The sequence below is a fragment of the Mirounga leonina genome, unplaced genomic scaffold (genome assembly GCF_011800145.1).
Source record: "Mirounga leonina isolate KUSES-001 unplaced genomic scaffold, KU_Mleo_1.0 Mir_104, whole genome shotgun sequence".
NCBI lineage: Eukaryota > Metazoa > Chordata > Mammalia > Carnivora > Phocidae > Mirounga > Mirounga leonina.
In genome coordinates, this window is record NW_023270231.1 from 4,910,384 (window position 1) to 4,928,111 (window position 17,728).

At 39.9% G+C, this 17,728-nt stretch overlaps 1 protein-coding gene across 4 annotated transcripts in view; it reads right to left on the minus strand.

The window, feature by feature from the left end:
- EBF1 (EBF transcription factor 1) overlaps window positions 1-17,728 on the minus strand; it is a 397,322-nt gene that overhangs the window by 367,182 nt on the left and 12,412 nt on the right. For all 4 annotated transcript variants that reach the window (XM_035013358.1, XM_035013349.1, XM_035013339.1 and 1 more), the window contains exons 5-6: window positions 14,899-14,972; window positions 5,129-5,197 (exon numbers count right to left, since the gene is read on the minus strand). In XM_035013358.1, coding sequence (XP_034869249.1) covers window positions 5,129-5,197; window positions 14,899-14,972 — 143 coding nt within the window. The remainder of the gene's footprint in view (window positions 1-5,128; window positions 5,198-14,898; window positions 14,973-17,728) is intronic.

A 17,728-nucleotide genomic window follows, 5' to 3' on the forward strand; every position in this document is an offset into this window, starting at 1 on the left:
AGAGGCCAAAACAATGAGTTGAAAGGTCAGTGAAATCAAACTCTGAGGAAAAGCCTCATTTGCAACAAAGTATATATTATGTTCACAGAGTTGAGGACTTTATTACATACATATTACATACCCACTCTATGGTAATTCCAAAGTTTTACTATTGTCTTCCTGTTTTACAGGTGGACGTATATCTTCTATAAATACATCGGGCCAATTTAATCAGGAAATTAGATGTTGATAAGACAACACTAGACATTTCTAAAAAGTTCAGTCATAGCATTTACACCTCTCAGTTGAAGAAGGGATCTTAAGAAAAATTTCTTCTCTGAACAACCTTGACATGGTCAAGCTTTTCATATGCTGTATGTCATGTAAATTCAACAGGTAAAATAAGCATTATACTATTTTCACTCCTGAACATTCTATTTCAGACAATAATCATAAAGAAAATCCAACTAGTGTTACCTAAATGAAAGTGATCTAGATGTGGAAGATCCTTAGACAATCCTGGAAAAGACAAATACAGGTTTTTTTTTCTTCCTTTCTTTTTAGGACACCCTTGGGTCAGTGTGACCTAAAGAGTAGTGATTCTAAACAAGCTAACTTTTTCACATCATAGAATTCATGTATTTTTTAAAATGTATCACAAGCTTACATCTCAAACATAGGTAAAGGATCTTATAAATGGAAAAGAAAGACAAATCTGTTAAAGTTTTAATAAGCAAATGCAAAATTTTTAGAGGTATATTAGTCAACAGGCTTTAAAAATCCATGCTCATACGGGCTGTGAGGAACTCAAAATGTGCAGGCTATTCAAGCCATGTTATATCTCAAAAGGACTATGTCTAAATTCACATGAGATGGGAAAGCATGATTTGAGGAAGAATTTCACCCTTTATTATTTCTATCTATTAAAAGAAAAAATTCCCCGTGTTAACTACCCAGGATCCACAGTGCAAGGACATGAAGAATTGGGAACTTATTTTGTCCCTTTACTTAGTGTTCTATTTCATCAGTCACACTGATCCTAAATTGAAAAACCAAACAAACAAACAAATACTGAGCCATACCCTATCCTGCCCTACTGGAAATAAGCACAACTAATCTGACCGGAAACTTCAGGGCTCTGTGTGAAAGGAATCCTCTAGTATAATTCGTATAATTCAGAGAAAGAAATGTTTTTGTAAGACCATCTGTATTCACCCATGTCATTGCTCTAAGATAGTTTAGTGAATCAAGGATAGGAAAATAAAGAGTTTTGTGAAGCAAATCAAGAACGGATGGTAACCCTAACCAACTAGATACGGAATAACAGTCTGCACACTTCATATATTCAGTTCAAGTATTTATAAAGAAGTTTCCATGTAGAAAAGGGAAGATTTTTTTTTATAGATTTAGAAAAACTGGGTTCCCAATTCGGACTACCCTGTGTGACTTTTGTCATTACCATCTTTTCTGACTCTTACAAAGTAAACCTAATTAAGAACCTCCCTCATTAGTCTTCCAGAAAAATTAGCACAGCTTATGCTAATTACTCCTGCAAAATTTAATAAACTCGTTGAAATGGGAATAGTCTAATGAGGTTTTATTTATTGAACTAAGATAACTCCAAGGAAAAAGGTTAGGACACAAGGATACCCAATGTGGTAATAAAACTACAATTTATTCAATTTCTAAACACGGATTTTATTGCAAACCTTTTAAATTCAAATATGAGTTACTGTGTGAATATGTTAAATCAATCTCCACCTTAATTTAATAACAGCAAGACAGTTTTTACTTTTTACTTTAACAATAATTACCACACATAGCCGTTTACCTCAATGATAATGAAATTTACTGTTATTAGTTCCTGGTCATCGGTTATTAAACATAACACATATGACTTTTTGCATGTCTACGCAGCCCAAATACTGGGATCGTTGGGCACATCCTGGTCTTTATAATTCTTAATCAAGCCATTTGGCATCAGGCCAAAATATGACCTGGCAGTCAACTCCACATGCACACCTTCTACATTTGCAGAAATCTTCCTCTAAACTTTTTTGAAGGGACTTGACAAATTGTCACAAATGTAAAAAGAATGTGGGTCATATTTTTCTTACTCTATTGCATGCTATTATAAAAGAAGGAAGTAGAAACCCATTTTCTAAATCACGACATGCAACTGCTGATTTTGTTAATTCCATTTTTTTGATAGACAACGCCACGCTGATGTCCCCAAATCACTGGCAGCAAAAAATACAGCCAAAATTTAACACAGAAATAGCTTGGCCTGCACTATTGCGGTATGACCAGAAAACGTCTTCTATCTACCCTATAAATAGTTTTCCTGAATAACCACTGCTAAAAGTCTTTTGACTGATAAAAATAGCAGTGTTCTTCCAAAATCCGAAGGACAAGCAAAGGGAGCTAAAAATTATTGGTGCCCGAAAGGTGACTTCGTGCTAAAACTATGCGAAATCCTAACACAGTGATTGCCTGTACCTTCAGCTCCATAATTGCATATTGTATGCATCTTGTAAAAACAGTTACTGTTGCAACTGAATGCAGGTCCCATAACCTATTTTTGCAAAATATGCAGAGATTCACATCCATAAATCTGAAAGCAAATCAAACCCTAAGCACGTAACGCAGATATTATGCAATCGGTAATATAGAATCAAATTGGAAACTATGAAATTCAAACACGGTTGCCATCATTTTTTTTTCCTTTGCAGCAATTTTATGGAATTGAAAAATCTTTTCTATTTTGCCCTTCCTCGTGTGAGTTCTTTTCTTGTTGTTATTTTCTTCTCTCATTGTTAAAAATGAAAGTTTCACATATCAGCAGAGACAGGGCTGGAGCTTTTAAAACCTTTGGCAGACTCAAGGACAAATAAATTCTGAAAACTCAGATGCAAATAAAAATAGCTAAATGGGGTTTTGCATATCAACTGGCATCACTGCTTGAAAAGACAGTTCATGGGAGACAGTGGCAATCGCCAGCAAATAAACATGTTGAGGCTTCTGCAGATCCACTGGGTTTCAGCCGGTTTTAAAATACTCCTCTCTTAAGAGACCAACATTGGCTACACACTGTTTTCTACTTTGTCAAACCAAAAAGGGAAAAAATGAAAAGGAGAAATGTCATGAGTAATATCTCTCAAGCCACCAACAGTATAAAGTGCATACTTATTTTGCCTAAATTGTTTGAACTACCCCAGCCAAGAAAAGGTTTTAAGTACCCTACTGGGACAGATGCTAGGCGGCAACAATAGAAGCCACACTAATGCAATCCAGGTAACACAATCCTGTTTCAAAAACACGGGCCGGGCTAATTACAGCGCTGCTGAGTCAAGTTTCTTATGCCATCGCAACCCACAAGAACAGGTCAAAATCAAATGTTATTCAAACCACAGTCATATCAACCTTCTATATCAGAGTCACAGCTTAAAACCAAATGAAGAACTTAAAAGCTTAACCCATTCACAAGCAAAAGAAGTGTTCTCATTGCGGGTGGCAAGGTACGGTTGCTTGTCATCATCTACACCAAAAGAAACTGTGCGGCAGAACAGAATGCTTATAGTTTCAAAGTTTGTGGGACTGTTTGGGCTGGTCCTTTGATCAGAACACTTTCTTTTTAACAGAAGCGTTAGGAAAAACTTGCTTAAAATAACAAATGGTATTTCGAAGAGATGGATTTAAATAAAACAAACAGCATAAAGGTTATATTTAGTTTTGACCTTTTCCATCGGAAGATTTATCTTCCATTGCAGAAAAAAGGAATTACACGAATGGCAGGGCTGCTCTCGCACATAAACGTGCTATTCCAAACCTACAGGCGGCATACGACCTCACCTCACACGAAAAATGTGTATTAACTTGGAATCAAGTATATTAAGACTCAGTTATCAAGCAAAGGGGTATGTTTTGGGTAAATATTAGAGAGATATTTAGTTAAAATACCTGATTGAAACGTAAGCTTTATAAAGCTAGTGGGCAACAAAAAATTGGTTTGAAGCCTGGAGAATCACATGAATCCAAATCAACAAATCAATGTTTTGACATAAATTACAAGGAAGCAGTTTTTCAGTTAACCGAAAAACAATAAAGTAGCCCCAAAAGGTAAAAATTGGAAAGACAGATAGATAGGGTTTGTTTTTTATTTTGTTTTGTTTTGTGGGTTTTTTTTTTTTTTTCAGTAAAAATCATCATTACCAAACCCAAAGAGGAACTTTTGTTCAGCTGTTAATTTCCTCCATGAGGGATCCGTCAGTCTAATTTACAAGACTCTTTTCCAGCTAGTGGAGGGTGTTAGCTCTTTCCCTAGCTGACAACTGACAGTAACCATAAACCTTCCAGGCCATTTAACTCTCAATGAGTAATGCTATGTAACAAATGGTTTATCATACATATTTCCATACAATGAATTTCAATAATTAAAATGTAAAATGAATATTTGGAATGTGACTTTCCATAATATGTGCACACACCGACTCCAAATTGCACCCAACAACTAAAACAGATTTATTGTTCTACAGTGATTTACTTGGTCATGTCAGATTAGTAATATGGATCTGTTTAAAAACACAATAATTAAGACAAGCAGGATAAATTAATCAACTTACAATACAGTATGAACTACCATCAAATGCCGGGAGATAACACTAGAAAGTCTTGGTTCACAGATATCCTTAAAACTGCTTTTATGCATAAATAAAACCTTAAAATGTAGATGGATTACGTCCAACAGAACTACTGTAGCTAAAAGTGATAATGATTCAAACATTTTTCAAATAAAAGTTAAATATTTATAAGCACCCAACCACATTTCATAAATCACAAACTATTATTATTTTATTTCTGTAGCTTCCTGGCACAGCATGAGGATTGAGCCACAGAAAGTCAGGAAAGAGAAAAATATTCTTTTAAGAGCATGAATCAGACAGAAAACCGAAGCAATCCAAGAACACGGGCCTCCAAAGAACATTCCAACTGGTTTTCCCAGGGATCGCAAAAGCTCGGCGCAGACTAGTCATGACCAACAGGCAAATTTCGGCCACGTGCGTTCCTCACCCTCGCCCATGAGCAACACAAGGCAGGTGTTTCATTATAATGAGGAATAAGAATCCAGTGAAAGTAGAGTGGTCCCTACCTGTCAATTATCACTGGATCTGAGGGAGTCTCATTTCGGTTGCCACAGCTCTTCTTGTCACAACAGCGGCTATGGAGCAAAAGGGAAAGGATTTAGTACAACCATCACAATGTGAAATCATCATTTAGGCAGACAGAAGGTTCAAATTGCTGGGTTGCAAATGCTAGAATTACCACAAAGCCATACCTGGCAATCAACGGATCCCTGGGACAGAAAATTCTATGTGGTTCGTCTATGGGTTAATGGCCAGGCTTAACCTCTCCCTGAACAAAGAAGGAGGGAGGAAGAGGGACTCTCCTGGAGCCACGACTGACAGACCTAAGATGGGGTCTCCCCATCACTGCCCGCAGTATTGAAGAGTTCACTGTGAAATGCATTATTATTACATCTACCCAATGAGAATATTCAGGGTTGTGGGTGGCTCAAACGTTCTTCCCTCAAGATCACACTAATTGTGTGGAACGCGTCAATAATGAGGTATGAGTGATTTCTCCCCCTCCAGTAATTCTGTATTAAATGGATTTTTTTTCTTCTCCTTTCTCTTTCAAGGGAGAAATCTCTTTCCTTCAACCCCAGCCTGCCCAAAATCCTAAAGCTGTAACTGTTTGCTTTTGAACCATCTTCATGAGAATAAAAGTACAACATAATAATGAAGAAGAAGAGGCAAGATAAAAGAAAGTGGAGATCCACATGTTGTCTGGCTTCTGTGTCCTGTGCTGGCCACCATTTAAGTTTTCTGGATGCATTATGGACAGTTGATCCAAAGGCTAGCACAGCCCTGACAGTGGATGCTCTTAATTAGGTTAGAGAAAAAACAGCCATGGGCTAGAAAAGCACCCACTATCAAAATCCCACCCTAGCTGTGAGGAAAAGACTGTCCATTTCTGTAAAAGTGGGATGCTTCTGGGGGGGGGGGCGGAATTGAGGTTTTTAAAAATTACCCATGGTCAATGGAAAACTATCCATCTGAGACTTGTGTGCAGATAAAATATATGTGCACTGGTCAGTCTACACCCAGGGGCACACTATAAAACACATGTTTGATCAGTCAAGGAGGCAATTTTATTTACGTGCCATAAATAAAATATGCACTTTTCTCCCTCTTTCTTACACAGGCGTGTGTATATACACACACACACACACACACACACACACACACATACATTTTACTTAGTGAATCATAGGGCCTAAATTTAGAAAGCTGATGGAGAGAACCAAACATTGAACTTCATTTTCAGGACCCAGAAATATACTCCTGGATAGAGAGTCTTTCACCAAAGTTGGGAAGTCTCTTTCCTAACTATATCTCTGAGAAGAGAATCAGCTTCCAAATTTGGTGTTAATTCTCTTTGTCTCTCATATCTTCGGAAAGCAATCAATCATAAGAACTGTATCTCCTTTGTTAAAGCCCCAGCTGAAGGTCACTTCATCCACCTTTTCCTTTCTGATTCAAAGGGAACTATTTCCTTTTAGGCCTACATTCTAATATACCAGGACTATGGGGTTAGAAAGCCCAAAGTATCCCAATACCCAAGAGAGAGATGTGGAAACAAGGGAATGAGAAGTAGAGTGTTTGGAATGTTTGTAAAAAAAATGATAGTTAAAAAATTAAACTCCATCATCCCTTAACTCTGATCCCCTACGCCTACATTTCAAGGGCTTGCCAGAAGAGCCTGGTGGTTAAGAACTCACTGGCTCCAGAATCAGACAGAGCTCCCTGTGCCACCTGAAGCGAGGTACTCTACCCCACAGAATCTTAGTTTCCTCATCTGTGCAATGGGACAACTGTGGTGCCCACCTCGAAGTGTCAGGGCACAGATTCAGTGCAATCAGGGTATAAAGCTGGGCTCTGCGACTGGTCCTACTAAGTGCTCCATGGAGGGCAGCATCATTATCACCTCCTGCTCCTGCCTCCTCTGACCTCCTCTTCCTCTGAACCTGAGCAAAGCTGCCCCGTGTTCCACAGAAGCAGCAGGCCTCCAACAGCTGCCTATCAACAGATCCCATGTTGTCTTTACCCAGGGAGAAAACCGGTAGGTGGGAAGGCCTATTTCTCCTCCTCATTTTCCATCCCCCCCTCTTTCTCTTCCGCAGACAGTGAGTGGGCAACCAAGTTGCTGATGGTAGATCCCTCACCGGGTCCTGTCCAGACTCGTGCCCTCCAGGGGCTCTTCCACCTGGCATGATGGCAACTTCAGAGTAGAATCTCCATGTCATGCCTCCTTCTCTCTCTCCTCACTACCATCACCCTCATCCACGTCACTTTCATTCTTCACTTGGACTTCTGCAGTGGCCTCCCATCTAGCCTTGCTGCCTCCACACTTTACTTCCTAGAACAGCCAGAGGGCTCTTTTCAAAATGTTAATGGGACTGTGTCACTTCACAGTCCAAGACCTATTACTGGCTTCCCCCAGCACTCAGAACAGCTCTATGGCATGCCATGATGCCAGACCACCGTCCAGCCTCCTGTCACTCTCCTCTGAGCTGCCAAGCTCCAACCTCACTGGCCAATTTCAGTCTCTCTGATATGCCTCACTCAGTCTGACCTCAGGCTTAGGCCTGGGCAGGCCTCCTGGCCTGGTCTGTTCCTCCTCCAGCCCCTCCTTGTTTAGGCAGCCTCTACTCGCTGTTCAGGCTTCAGCCTGTACGCTCCCTCTCCAGAGAGGCTGGCCCTGACCCCCTTCAGGCTCCTCCTGGTTTTTCCTTTCAGGACATGTAACGCAATGCAAATTATATTCTTATATCAATGTTTGTTTTATTACTCTTTTTCTCCTCTCACTGTGCTCCCCCACTAATCTGTATGCTTCATAAAGGAAGAAACTGTAAATTTTATTTACCTAATGAGTAATGTAAGGACTGAAATAGAATGGAGAAGCTCAAATATTGATTGATGATTGATTGATCAAATGACTTAAAGAATGATGTAATGTACTGAGGGAAATACGATCCAAGGAAATAGGAAGGTGAGAGATAGAGGAAGCCAAGCTGACCCTCTGATCAGGCACTACTGATGGAAAGAAGGTTCACTCCCATCCCACTCCGTACACCAAACCACCTCCCCCAAGCAAGTGCCACACAAGACATGAGATTGGTCCTTTGACTTAAGCACTGTCTTTCTTCATCCTCTTAAAATAAAAATGCCCTTGAGCGCAGTGGGATGAATTGAAGCAGAGCATAAATGAGAACCATTTCTCTGCTGGGCCCCAAGGGATCCAGCGGAAAAGGCAGATGTGAAGAACAGAAGTGTGGAAGGAAAGACAGAACAGGAATAAAAGGAGGTAATGAAGGAATGAAGAGAAAGCAAAATGAAGGGGCTGAAGCTCACTTATAAAACACTTATAAAAAATAAAACTTTATGCAAAGTATAAAAAATGGCCTCCCCACAGGTTTCCCGTCTCGGAGGGGCGGGGGGTGGGGAGGGGGTCATATCACTGCATCACAGTCGTCATTCCCAAACTGGGAGTCTTGGGTGCTGCTCTGCACCTGGAGTGGTGACAAAATACGGTCTACAGGATGAACCCTACTTTTAAAATGCATAGATATGCACATATATGTGTGCATACATATACGTGCATGTGTGTATATACATGTATATACAGAATTATGTGCAGCATTAAAAAGGATGAAAGTGGGTTTTTACACACTCTCACGGAAAAAAGTCTAAATCAAATTATGAATCGAGAAAGCCAAGCTGCTGAATAGTGTGTATGGTATGGTCCTATTTCTGGGAGAAAAAAAATGAAAGAGTGAAAGAGAGAGGGGGAGGGGAGAGGAAGAGAGAATTGGGCACAAGCCAGTTCACCCCTCACTTCACTCAAATCTCTAGGCAAAGTCACCACCTTAAAAAGCCCTTCCCTGCCTGACTGCCCCAGAGCTCTCCCTCATCCTGTCTCACTTTTCTCCCTGGCACCCAGCACATTATATTTTATATTTATTTTCTTCTATGCTGTCTGCCTGTCCATGAGGACAGGGTCTTAGACTGTTTTGTTCTAGGCCGCAACTAGAACAGAGACCAGGGCACAGGAGACCCTCAGGAAATATGTTTTGAATAAATGAATATAAACTTCCAAGAAGTAACCCGTAGGGAGTGGAATAGGAAGTGGGAAGGAATGGAGGGTATATATTTTATATATATTCTGCTTTTTATTGCAGTATTACTTCCCTATTAAAAAACTGAAAATCAACCGTAAGTTGGGGAAGAAATGTCTTCCTTTAGACTGAGCCGACATCTACCCGCCTTCCAGCTTCCTAGTTCTGAGCCCAGAGCCACACTGAGCAAGAACCAGTCCTTCTTCCCTACCACAGTCTTTCTCGCCCTTCTCTTTCATCTCTTCTCTAAACCTAGCTGCCTCCTGGTTCCTTCTACTGAACTCAGAAGGACCAAGAAAGGTAGGCACCCCCTCCACCACACACAAGACAGGACAGGATGAAGGGAGAACAGATTTGCTTAGGTTTAAAGCAGGCGTGCGCTCAGGCTGAACCAGCACAGTACATGGGACAACAGACGTGAGAGCACTTTAAGAGAGAAGTTACCGTGTTAATGAAAGAAATCACAGTGACAATTATATCCTCATCACTGTGTGACCTATGGATCTTCATCCATTGAAAACAGTTTCTTAGGCTCCTATTGTACCAGGCACAGCCCTGGCATTTGACCCCCCAGAGTGGGCATCTATCAGGGGGCTTAGGGTTTCCTGATTGGCTTTGTCACAGGAGCAGGAAGCCCACTACTTCACATCCTTTCTCAACCTGAAACTCAAGGGGCAGGAAGGCAAAGTGGAGTGGGTCACAGGGGTGGGTCCCCAGCACCTGCTATCCTACAAACACTGCAGACTCAAGACAGCATCCCTTTCCCAAGCAGGATCGGGCATCTCCCAGATAATTCCACACACCCAGGGAAAAGCAAATGTATGAGTTTCCTCCTTAGCAGCCTAACACAGGTGGTGTATCTCCAGCGAGCTGACACACAGCTTCCTAAGTCAGGACAAGCAATGTTTACATGCTTCCCAGTCATGGGACTTGCAGATCTTCATCTAGAGGCATGGAATCGTTTCCTAGAAGTAGAGGCTCTCTCAACTGGAGAAAAGCATCACCTAAATCTCTAAGCTTCACATCAGAAAACAAGATTATCTTTCCTGTTCAGCCCAAGTGGCTACAGAATGAGATACATGAATTATCTGAATAGTCTGATTCATAATGGTAAGTTCACTCTTTCCCTTAGTTGACAAACACTGTCAAGTTGTCCCACTCTCTTAAAAAAAAAAATTCTCCTTTTCTCTTGAGTTAGTTTCTTCACTGCCCATGTTTCTCCTTGCCAGAGTTGCCATCATTCCTTGCCATAAAATCTGGGTTCCAGGCCTCAGCACCTACTTGAATGTCCTCTCTCAAAGTTCACCAGTGACTTTCTGGTACTTTTCTTTCTTCAAGTCCATCTGGATCTTCCCAGGACTTATAATACAGATGGCTCCTCATCTTGGAAACCCCCTCCTTTTATTTCTATGCCTTGAATGCTCAAGGTTCTTCCTCCTAATTCTTGAACACACTCTCCCTCCTTGCTAAATATGACCACTGCCCAAGAATGTACCCATGGTCTCTACTCTTTCTAGTCTCCCACCCTTTCCAGTCCCATGTAAGCCCATAGCTTTAACTCCACTGTTGGGAAAAGACCTCTCTGACGCTGGTTATCTTTTACCCTCTTTCCCCAGCCCCAGGCCACAGCCCACTCACCTGCAATCCTCTCTCCCCAGAGAAATCCTGCCAGACCACCAACAAACAGGCCCAAACACTTCTTCATACACCCTCTAAAATTCCTGTCCTATCTCACCCTCCTCCTCATTCCTGAGGCCACTACCCGCCTTCAGGTACGTCCTCCCTTCTCCGAACAGCCACAGTCCTTTGCTTCACCCCTCATCACAGACAACCCTGTCTACAGTGCAGTCTGGTCATCGGCTGACAGGTCTCATCTCCCAGGCTAACCTGTACCTCTCCTACTACAGGACCAGTCCTTTGGCTCTGCATTCCACAGTGCTTTGCACATAGCTGGTGCTACAAGAATGAATGAAAATATCCTTAACCACCATACCTCGAATGAACAAAGTATGTTAATGCTGTAGTAGGCACTTCCCTTCCCTTCAATGTTCTCTTATTATCTTTCACTCTGAGCAACTATGTACCAGGTACTTAGCTAGACACTGCAGATATTGCTGCTCCTAGGACTACTACTAGGACTTCTGCTTCGGCTGGTGTTACTACTAAGAGTACTGCTATTCCTATCAGGAATAACGATAGACACTCGGTACTTACTACGTGTCAGGCACCGTGGTAAGTATTTATGGGGATTATAGCATTTAATCTTAACAGCCACCCTATGAGAGAAGTAGCATTTCTCCCCCATTTCACCCATGGGACAACTAAAGCAGAGATGAAAGCTGAGGGGCTTCTCTGCCTTCAAGGAGCTCTTAGCTCAGCAAAGAAGGACAGGCCCTGGACACACAGTTACAGTGTGCTAAGTGCTGTTAAGGAAAAGCATGGGATATAATAGGAGTGCACGCCAAGGAGACATAACTCAGGCGAAGGGCCTGGGACACTTCCCTGAAGAAACCATGCTTAAGTAGAAATCTGAAGGACAAAATCAGAACAAGCCAGCAAAAGAGGAAGAAAGAGCAGACTATTTCAAGGGGTTGCCCTGAGCTTGCCCTGGGAACTCTTGGTCCCATAAGAGGCTGGGCACTGATAATAGAAAAAGAATCTTTCCTAAACAGAGCACCCATCCCCTGCAATCATCCTGTGCACTGGAAAGGGAGAAAATCGGTTTGGCCTGCCTGGGGGGGCGGCGGTGGAGGGGGTTTGCTGAGGACTAGGGCTCACCTACCAAGCATAGTTCCTATTTTCCATTTACATTTAAACACAGGATGTTGAGAGATGCAGTATAATCAAATCCCTTATAGACTCCAGCTTTAAAAAATCCTTGGGGGGGGGGGGCATATTTTTTAAAGAACTAAGTATTAGCAAAATACAATGATAATTGGTATGATAGATTCCAATTCACCGAAAATGCAGAAACCTTCCCAGAATTCCACGAAAAGAGTTCTATGCCATCAAGTCAAAGAGGTTTTGTCTCAAAGAGAGGCAGTAATTATAATCTAATGGCAGTAAGTCCTTTAGCCAGCTCATGCAATGGGGTTCCCTCTCAACAGAATAAAATAATTTTTTTTTAATTTCCAACCACCTGAGACACAACTCCCTGGTGTTTTTTGGGGTTTTTCTTTTTTCATTGCCTGCAACAAAACAGAATCATCCAAGCCCTTTCTTGTCGATCTAAATTCTCTGTGTCTCCCTTACCATAGCTCCAATGTAGTATAAATATACAGCTTTTGTGACATAAATGCAAAGTTTTATTGTGCCGTTAGCCTTGATAGAAAGCACTGCAGAAAGTTGTTTAGAAACTAAATATCTAAAACAAGCTATTTTAAAATCCAGGGCCCTCACTATTTCATGTCTGCAATGAAGAAATTTCATCTTGGGGAGAGCAAGCTGTCTTTCACACCATATGGCTAATGGTGGTGCATAGCAATTAGCCAGGCTGATTAATGGTGAACAGACTCTAATTTTATGCTTATAATTGAGCCTGCATTTGCACCCCTGGTGCAAATTCAGCACATCCCAACTTCCACTTACAACAGGCAAGAAATCAAGAGAAATAGGATGGTGTGCAAAGTGAGAATTTTTTTCCTAAAGCCCCCTAAAGAGCATCAGATTTGCAATTTAAAAGACTGTTAGGCACACAATGGATGACAGGTTTGTGTAATAGGGTCATGGCGGCCTGATAAACAAACAGTACCCCTTACACATCTATAGGCAGCCAGGAAAACTATAATCTGTAACATTAGCAAGATGACATTTTGAATATGGCTTTTCCCTCTTAGCCACACAGTACAAACATCATCATTTGCCTTCAGTGGCTTGAGAATTTTATTTTTGCTATTTTTATGTTTCTGAAAAATAGAAAGAACATCAGCAGTAAAGCACGCCAACCGGCATAATAAAGTACTTTGGACCAATGAATTTTAAGAACAAGAAAAATATAAACTGCATTAATAAAGGGTAGGCTTGTGTGTGAAAGGCATAATATATCTTTAAGTATTTCAAGAATAGAATTATTTCTAGCATAGTCCAAACATGTACAGATATGAAATGCAAATCTGTGATTTATAGACATTAGTTGGCCTATTGTTCAAGATCTATCTTCCTGTCTGTCCCCTATTTGCTAGAATCACATGTAATAGAACATGGAAAATTCATTCTAATGACATGCTAATTGAGGGAAGCTAAAATAGAGATATGATCAGAAAAATAGTAATACAAAGGAGGTCATTTTTTTAATGCTGTTCAAAATGATTTTACTCATTTAATTCTGAAAAGTGCAACTCAGGATTAATGGTACAATCATTGTATACAGTACACTAATTTTTGCTTAATAATATCTTCTAAGAAACTGATGACCGTATTTTCGGGTTTTGTTACTGTTTTAAAGGTAAGGAAAGGCTACCTGTTTGTGGAAAAATTACCAAGTTTTACAAATCGTTGAAGTGAAAACTTGTGAAAGTCCTGAGGAACTTAGAATAATCTATTAAAAGTATGCTTTTTAAAAAGGAAAAAAAAAGAAATGTTTATATACGTCCATAATTATAGATATAGAAGTTAATATTTGGGATTTCAGTAGGAAAACACATTAAGCCTTTTTTTATTTTATTCCCACCTGTGGAGTTTTAAGATTGCTTTCCCCACAAGTCCGGGAGGAGCAGATAAAGCCCACCCGCTCGGAAGTGGCAGCTGAAGCCTAAAACACTGATCAGTAATAGTCAGGAGCCAAGCATGCTTTGTGCCAGGGAGAGCCTGCATGCCTAACAAAGCAATTAGTAGCCTTTCCCCAATGCATAGTGGCATCTTCGTGCTTTCCCCAATTACTCAGAATATATCGGGTGTTATTCTATGAATAAGAATCCTATACCGCAAGTTGAAAGGCTGTTCTCTGGTCTACTCTCTCACATGTGGCGGACTGGCTGGGGCCATGAAAGGGAATTTGGTTTGCTCGCTTGTTTTCCAACGTGGCTTGTGTCTGATTACTAGGCAAAATAAATACACTCATTTGTGGGTGAGATGAATTTTTGTAACTTTCAGGTGTAAACATTTGTCATCCTTCCAAAAGCTCACTGTTACTGAGAAATATTGCTACACTGTCACAGTTATATACAAGGTAACTAAGACTGAGAGATCAGAGGCAAGGGGGGAAAACCCACACTCAATTGAAGGACGAATGATGCCTTTGTACCGTAGGTCACATTTTTAAGTGGGAGAATTAAAAAGGGGAACTATAACTTTCAAATCTTATCCCCCTTCTGCTGACATCAGTAGAACTCTTACTCATTTTACTAGCAATGTAGTTGAGCACATATATTAACACTAAAAGGATATATCATATTTTATTTGATTGAACGGAAGAAGGGGAGGGCACTGCTTTGTGCCCATTAAAAGTGTGATATCAAAATGGAAATGTATGTCTTTCAGGATGAAATCTAATAAATAATCAAGAACCACTGAGATGTCTGTGACGCCTTACTACCAAATACTCATGTTTAAAGTTCTTTTTAGATTATCTAATAGAAGCAAGATAAATATATACCCAAAAATGGACCTGAGCTCACCTAGATTTGAGATGCAAATTCACCTTCTCTTTGCTAATTAAAGGGAGAGAAAAAGGTATTTCTTACCTGCACATGATCTCGTGTGTGAGCAAGACTCGGCACATTTCTGGGTTCTTGTCTTGGCCTTCATACACTATGGCCTGTAAACAAAGGCATGATTTGAGCTAAAAATGGAACCAAGTACCAGAGAACAAACTATTGCAATTGAGTACTTGACCACTTCAATATTGCTGAGGGCCAATTAGCTTTCGGGAACCCAAAGCCTCACTGAGCTGACTGCTTCAGGATACGTTGTTAAGGATCAACCCAAATCAAGTAGAGGGTATATGTTCCTCTCTGTCCCGTCAACCACATTATTATGATGCACATCTTCGGATCAGTGTGTGAGATAAACTTCTGTTGTCAAGACAACCATAATTCTCCTTTCCATTCAGAATAAGATGAATTTAATCAATGAGGAGGAAAAACCCAGAAGGTTTAGCAGATTCAGATGCTAGTGATTTTAAATATAGAAAAGCATGTGGATCTTTTAAATATGCATTTGTCCCTTCATTTTACTACTTCCAGCCCCAACATTTAGTGTTCTAGAGATGAGTAGCAGAAAACAAGTGGGGGTATGGTTAATGAGTCCGTTCACTGTGTCTTCTTTGAGATGATTCATCAATCAGGGAAAATCCTTCTTCCCACCTACAGGCTGAAAACATGTGCTCTCCAGGGTGTACACCCACCCAAACAGTAATACGCGTCGGCATATGCTGTGTGTGTGGGCTTAAGCCATAGAGTTATCTCCCTAAACTGAGAAGAATTACATCTGACTCCCAAAATTTGGACTCTAAACCACCTCATCAGCCAATATGTCTTTGTCTGTTTTCAGTAATGCGCATACAAACATTTTGCTTAAAATCACCCTGAAGTTTCCCTGAGATGGCAGCTTCCTGGAAGACCTACACGTTAATACTGGGCCAAAGGAAAACACAGCTATTGGTAGAGCAATGCTCTACCTCGGGATATATTTTAACTAATTTAACACTGTATCACTGCATAATACAAACACAGCTTCAAGTTACTAATAAAATTACTTTCACACATTCAGATAACTCTCAATTTCTTGGCAACAAAACTATTTAAATTAACCAGAGACTATCCTTATTTAGTACACAGAGATGCTGCAGTAACTAACTTGTAGTTGGCTCTAATGTGCTTTGTTTATAAACCTGGGACTTTTAGAACCTGTAAAGGATCGAAACAGCTTACAACACAGTATGTGCAGACCCTAGAGCAGGCTCTGGGTATGACAATTAATTCCATTACAGAACAAAAGTTGCAACAAATAAAAACATGGTGTAAAGTACTTGTATAAGGAGAAAACCTTTCTCTATCATTGGCCCCTCAAAACCATTTTTTTTTATGGTTAGCCTACCATAACCTTGTATTTTTTAATGTTTTATTTTGACATAATTTTAGAGGTACAAGAAAGTTGCAAGAATATATAAAGAATTATAAGATACTCTTTAACCAGATTCCTCAAATGTTTATACTTTACTAAATCTGCTTATTCTTTTCTATTTTTTTCCTGAACCATTCATAAGTAAACTGCTGACATACCCTAAATACTTCAGCATATATTTCCTTAAAACAAAGAATTCTCTTCCATAACCACAGGACAATTATCCGAATTAGAAAATTAGCACTGGGGCACCTGGGTGGCTCAGTTGGTTAAGCGACTGCCTTCGGCTCAGGTCATGATCCTGGAGTCCCGGGATCGAGTCCCGCATCGGGCTCCCTGCTCAGCAGGGAGTCTGCTTCTCCCTCTGACCTTCCTCCTTCTCACGCTCTCTGTCTCTCATTCTCTCTCTCTCTCAAATAAATAAATAAATAAAATCTTAAAAAAAAAAAGAAAATTAGCACTGATTATACAATATAATAATCTAATCTACAGACTTTATTGAAATTCACCAATTACTCAATAATGTCCTTCACAGCAAAATAAATAAATAAATAAATAAGTAAGTAAATAAAAATCTTAAAACTCCAATACCAATCATTGCATTCAGTCATCATGTCTCCTTTAATACAGAACATTTCTGAGTCTGTAGTTCATGATATTGACATTATTAAAAAATACAAGCCAGTTCTTTTGCAGAATATCCTCAGTTTGGGATTATCTGATGTCTCCTCAGACTTAGATTAAAGTTACACATTACAGGGCTGGAATACCACAGATGTGATTCTGAGTTCTTCTCAGTGTATCAAATCACACTGTCAACTAGGTCCATTACTGCAGTAAACTCTGACCATTTGGTTAAGGTGCTGTCTGCCATCCACCAGAGATCATCACCCCGATTTCCCCACTGTAACGTTACTACTTCACTTTATGTAACTCATAACTATCATATGGAGAGATAATCTACATTATAGTAATATATTATCCCTAAAATTTTCATCTACTAGTTTTAGCCTACACTGATGATTCTTTCCTGTGTTCTTAAAAGACCTTTTGAAATACCCGAGAAGTTGCTTTATTCAAGAAAATGTGTTGAGTAAATCGAAAACATTTTGAAAACCGAAAATTATATCTGCCTGCTTTATTTACTGCAATCACTGCTGAAATCAAAGAAACACTGTAAATAACTGATTAGGTCTTAAATATGGTGCTAAAACATTCTAAGCATGCATTTTTGTGAAATCCTATTTATCACTACATGTTTTACATGTTTTGGATGTTCTCTTAATATCACTGATAACCTCTGTTTCAACTTCAGTTTTTTGTCATGCTAAACTAATAGAAGTAACTTGGTAAATATATTCACAGATATTGGTAGGGTTTTCCTTCCTGTAAAAAAAAAAAAATTGTGTTTTTTTTTTAAAGAGGAATGTGTATCAGTTACATCAGACC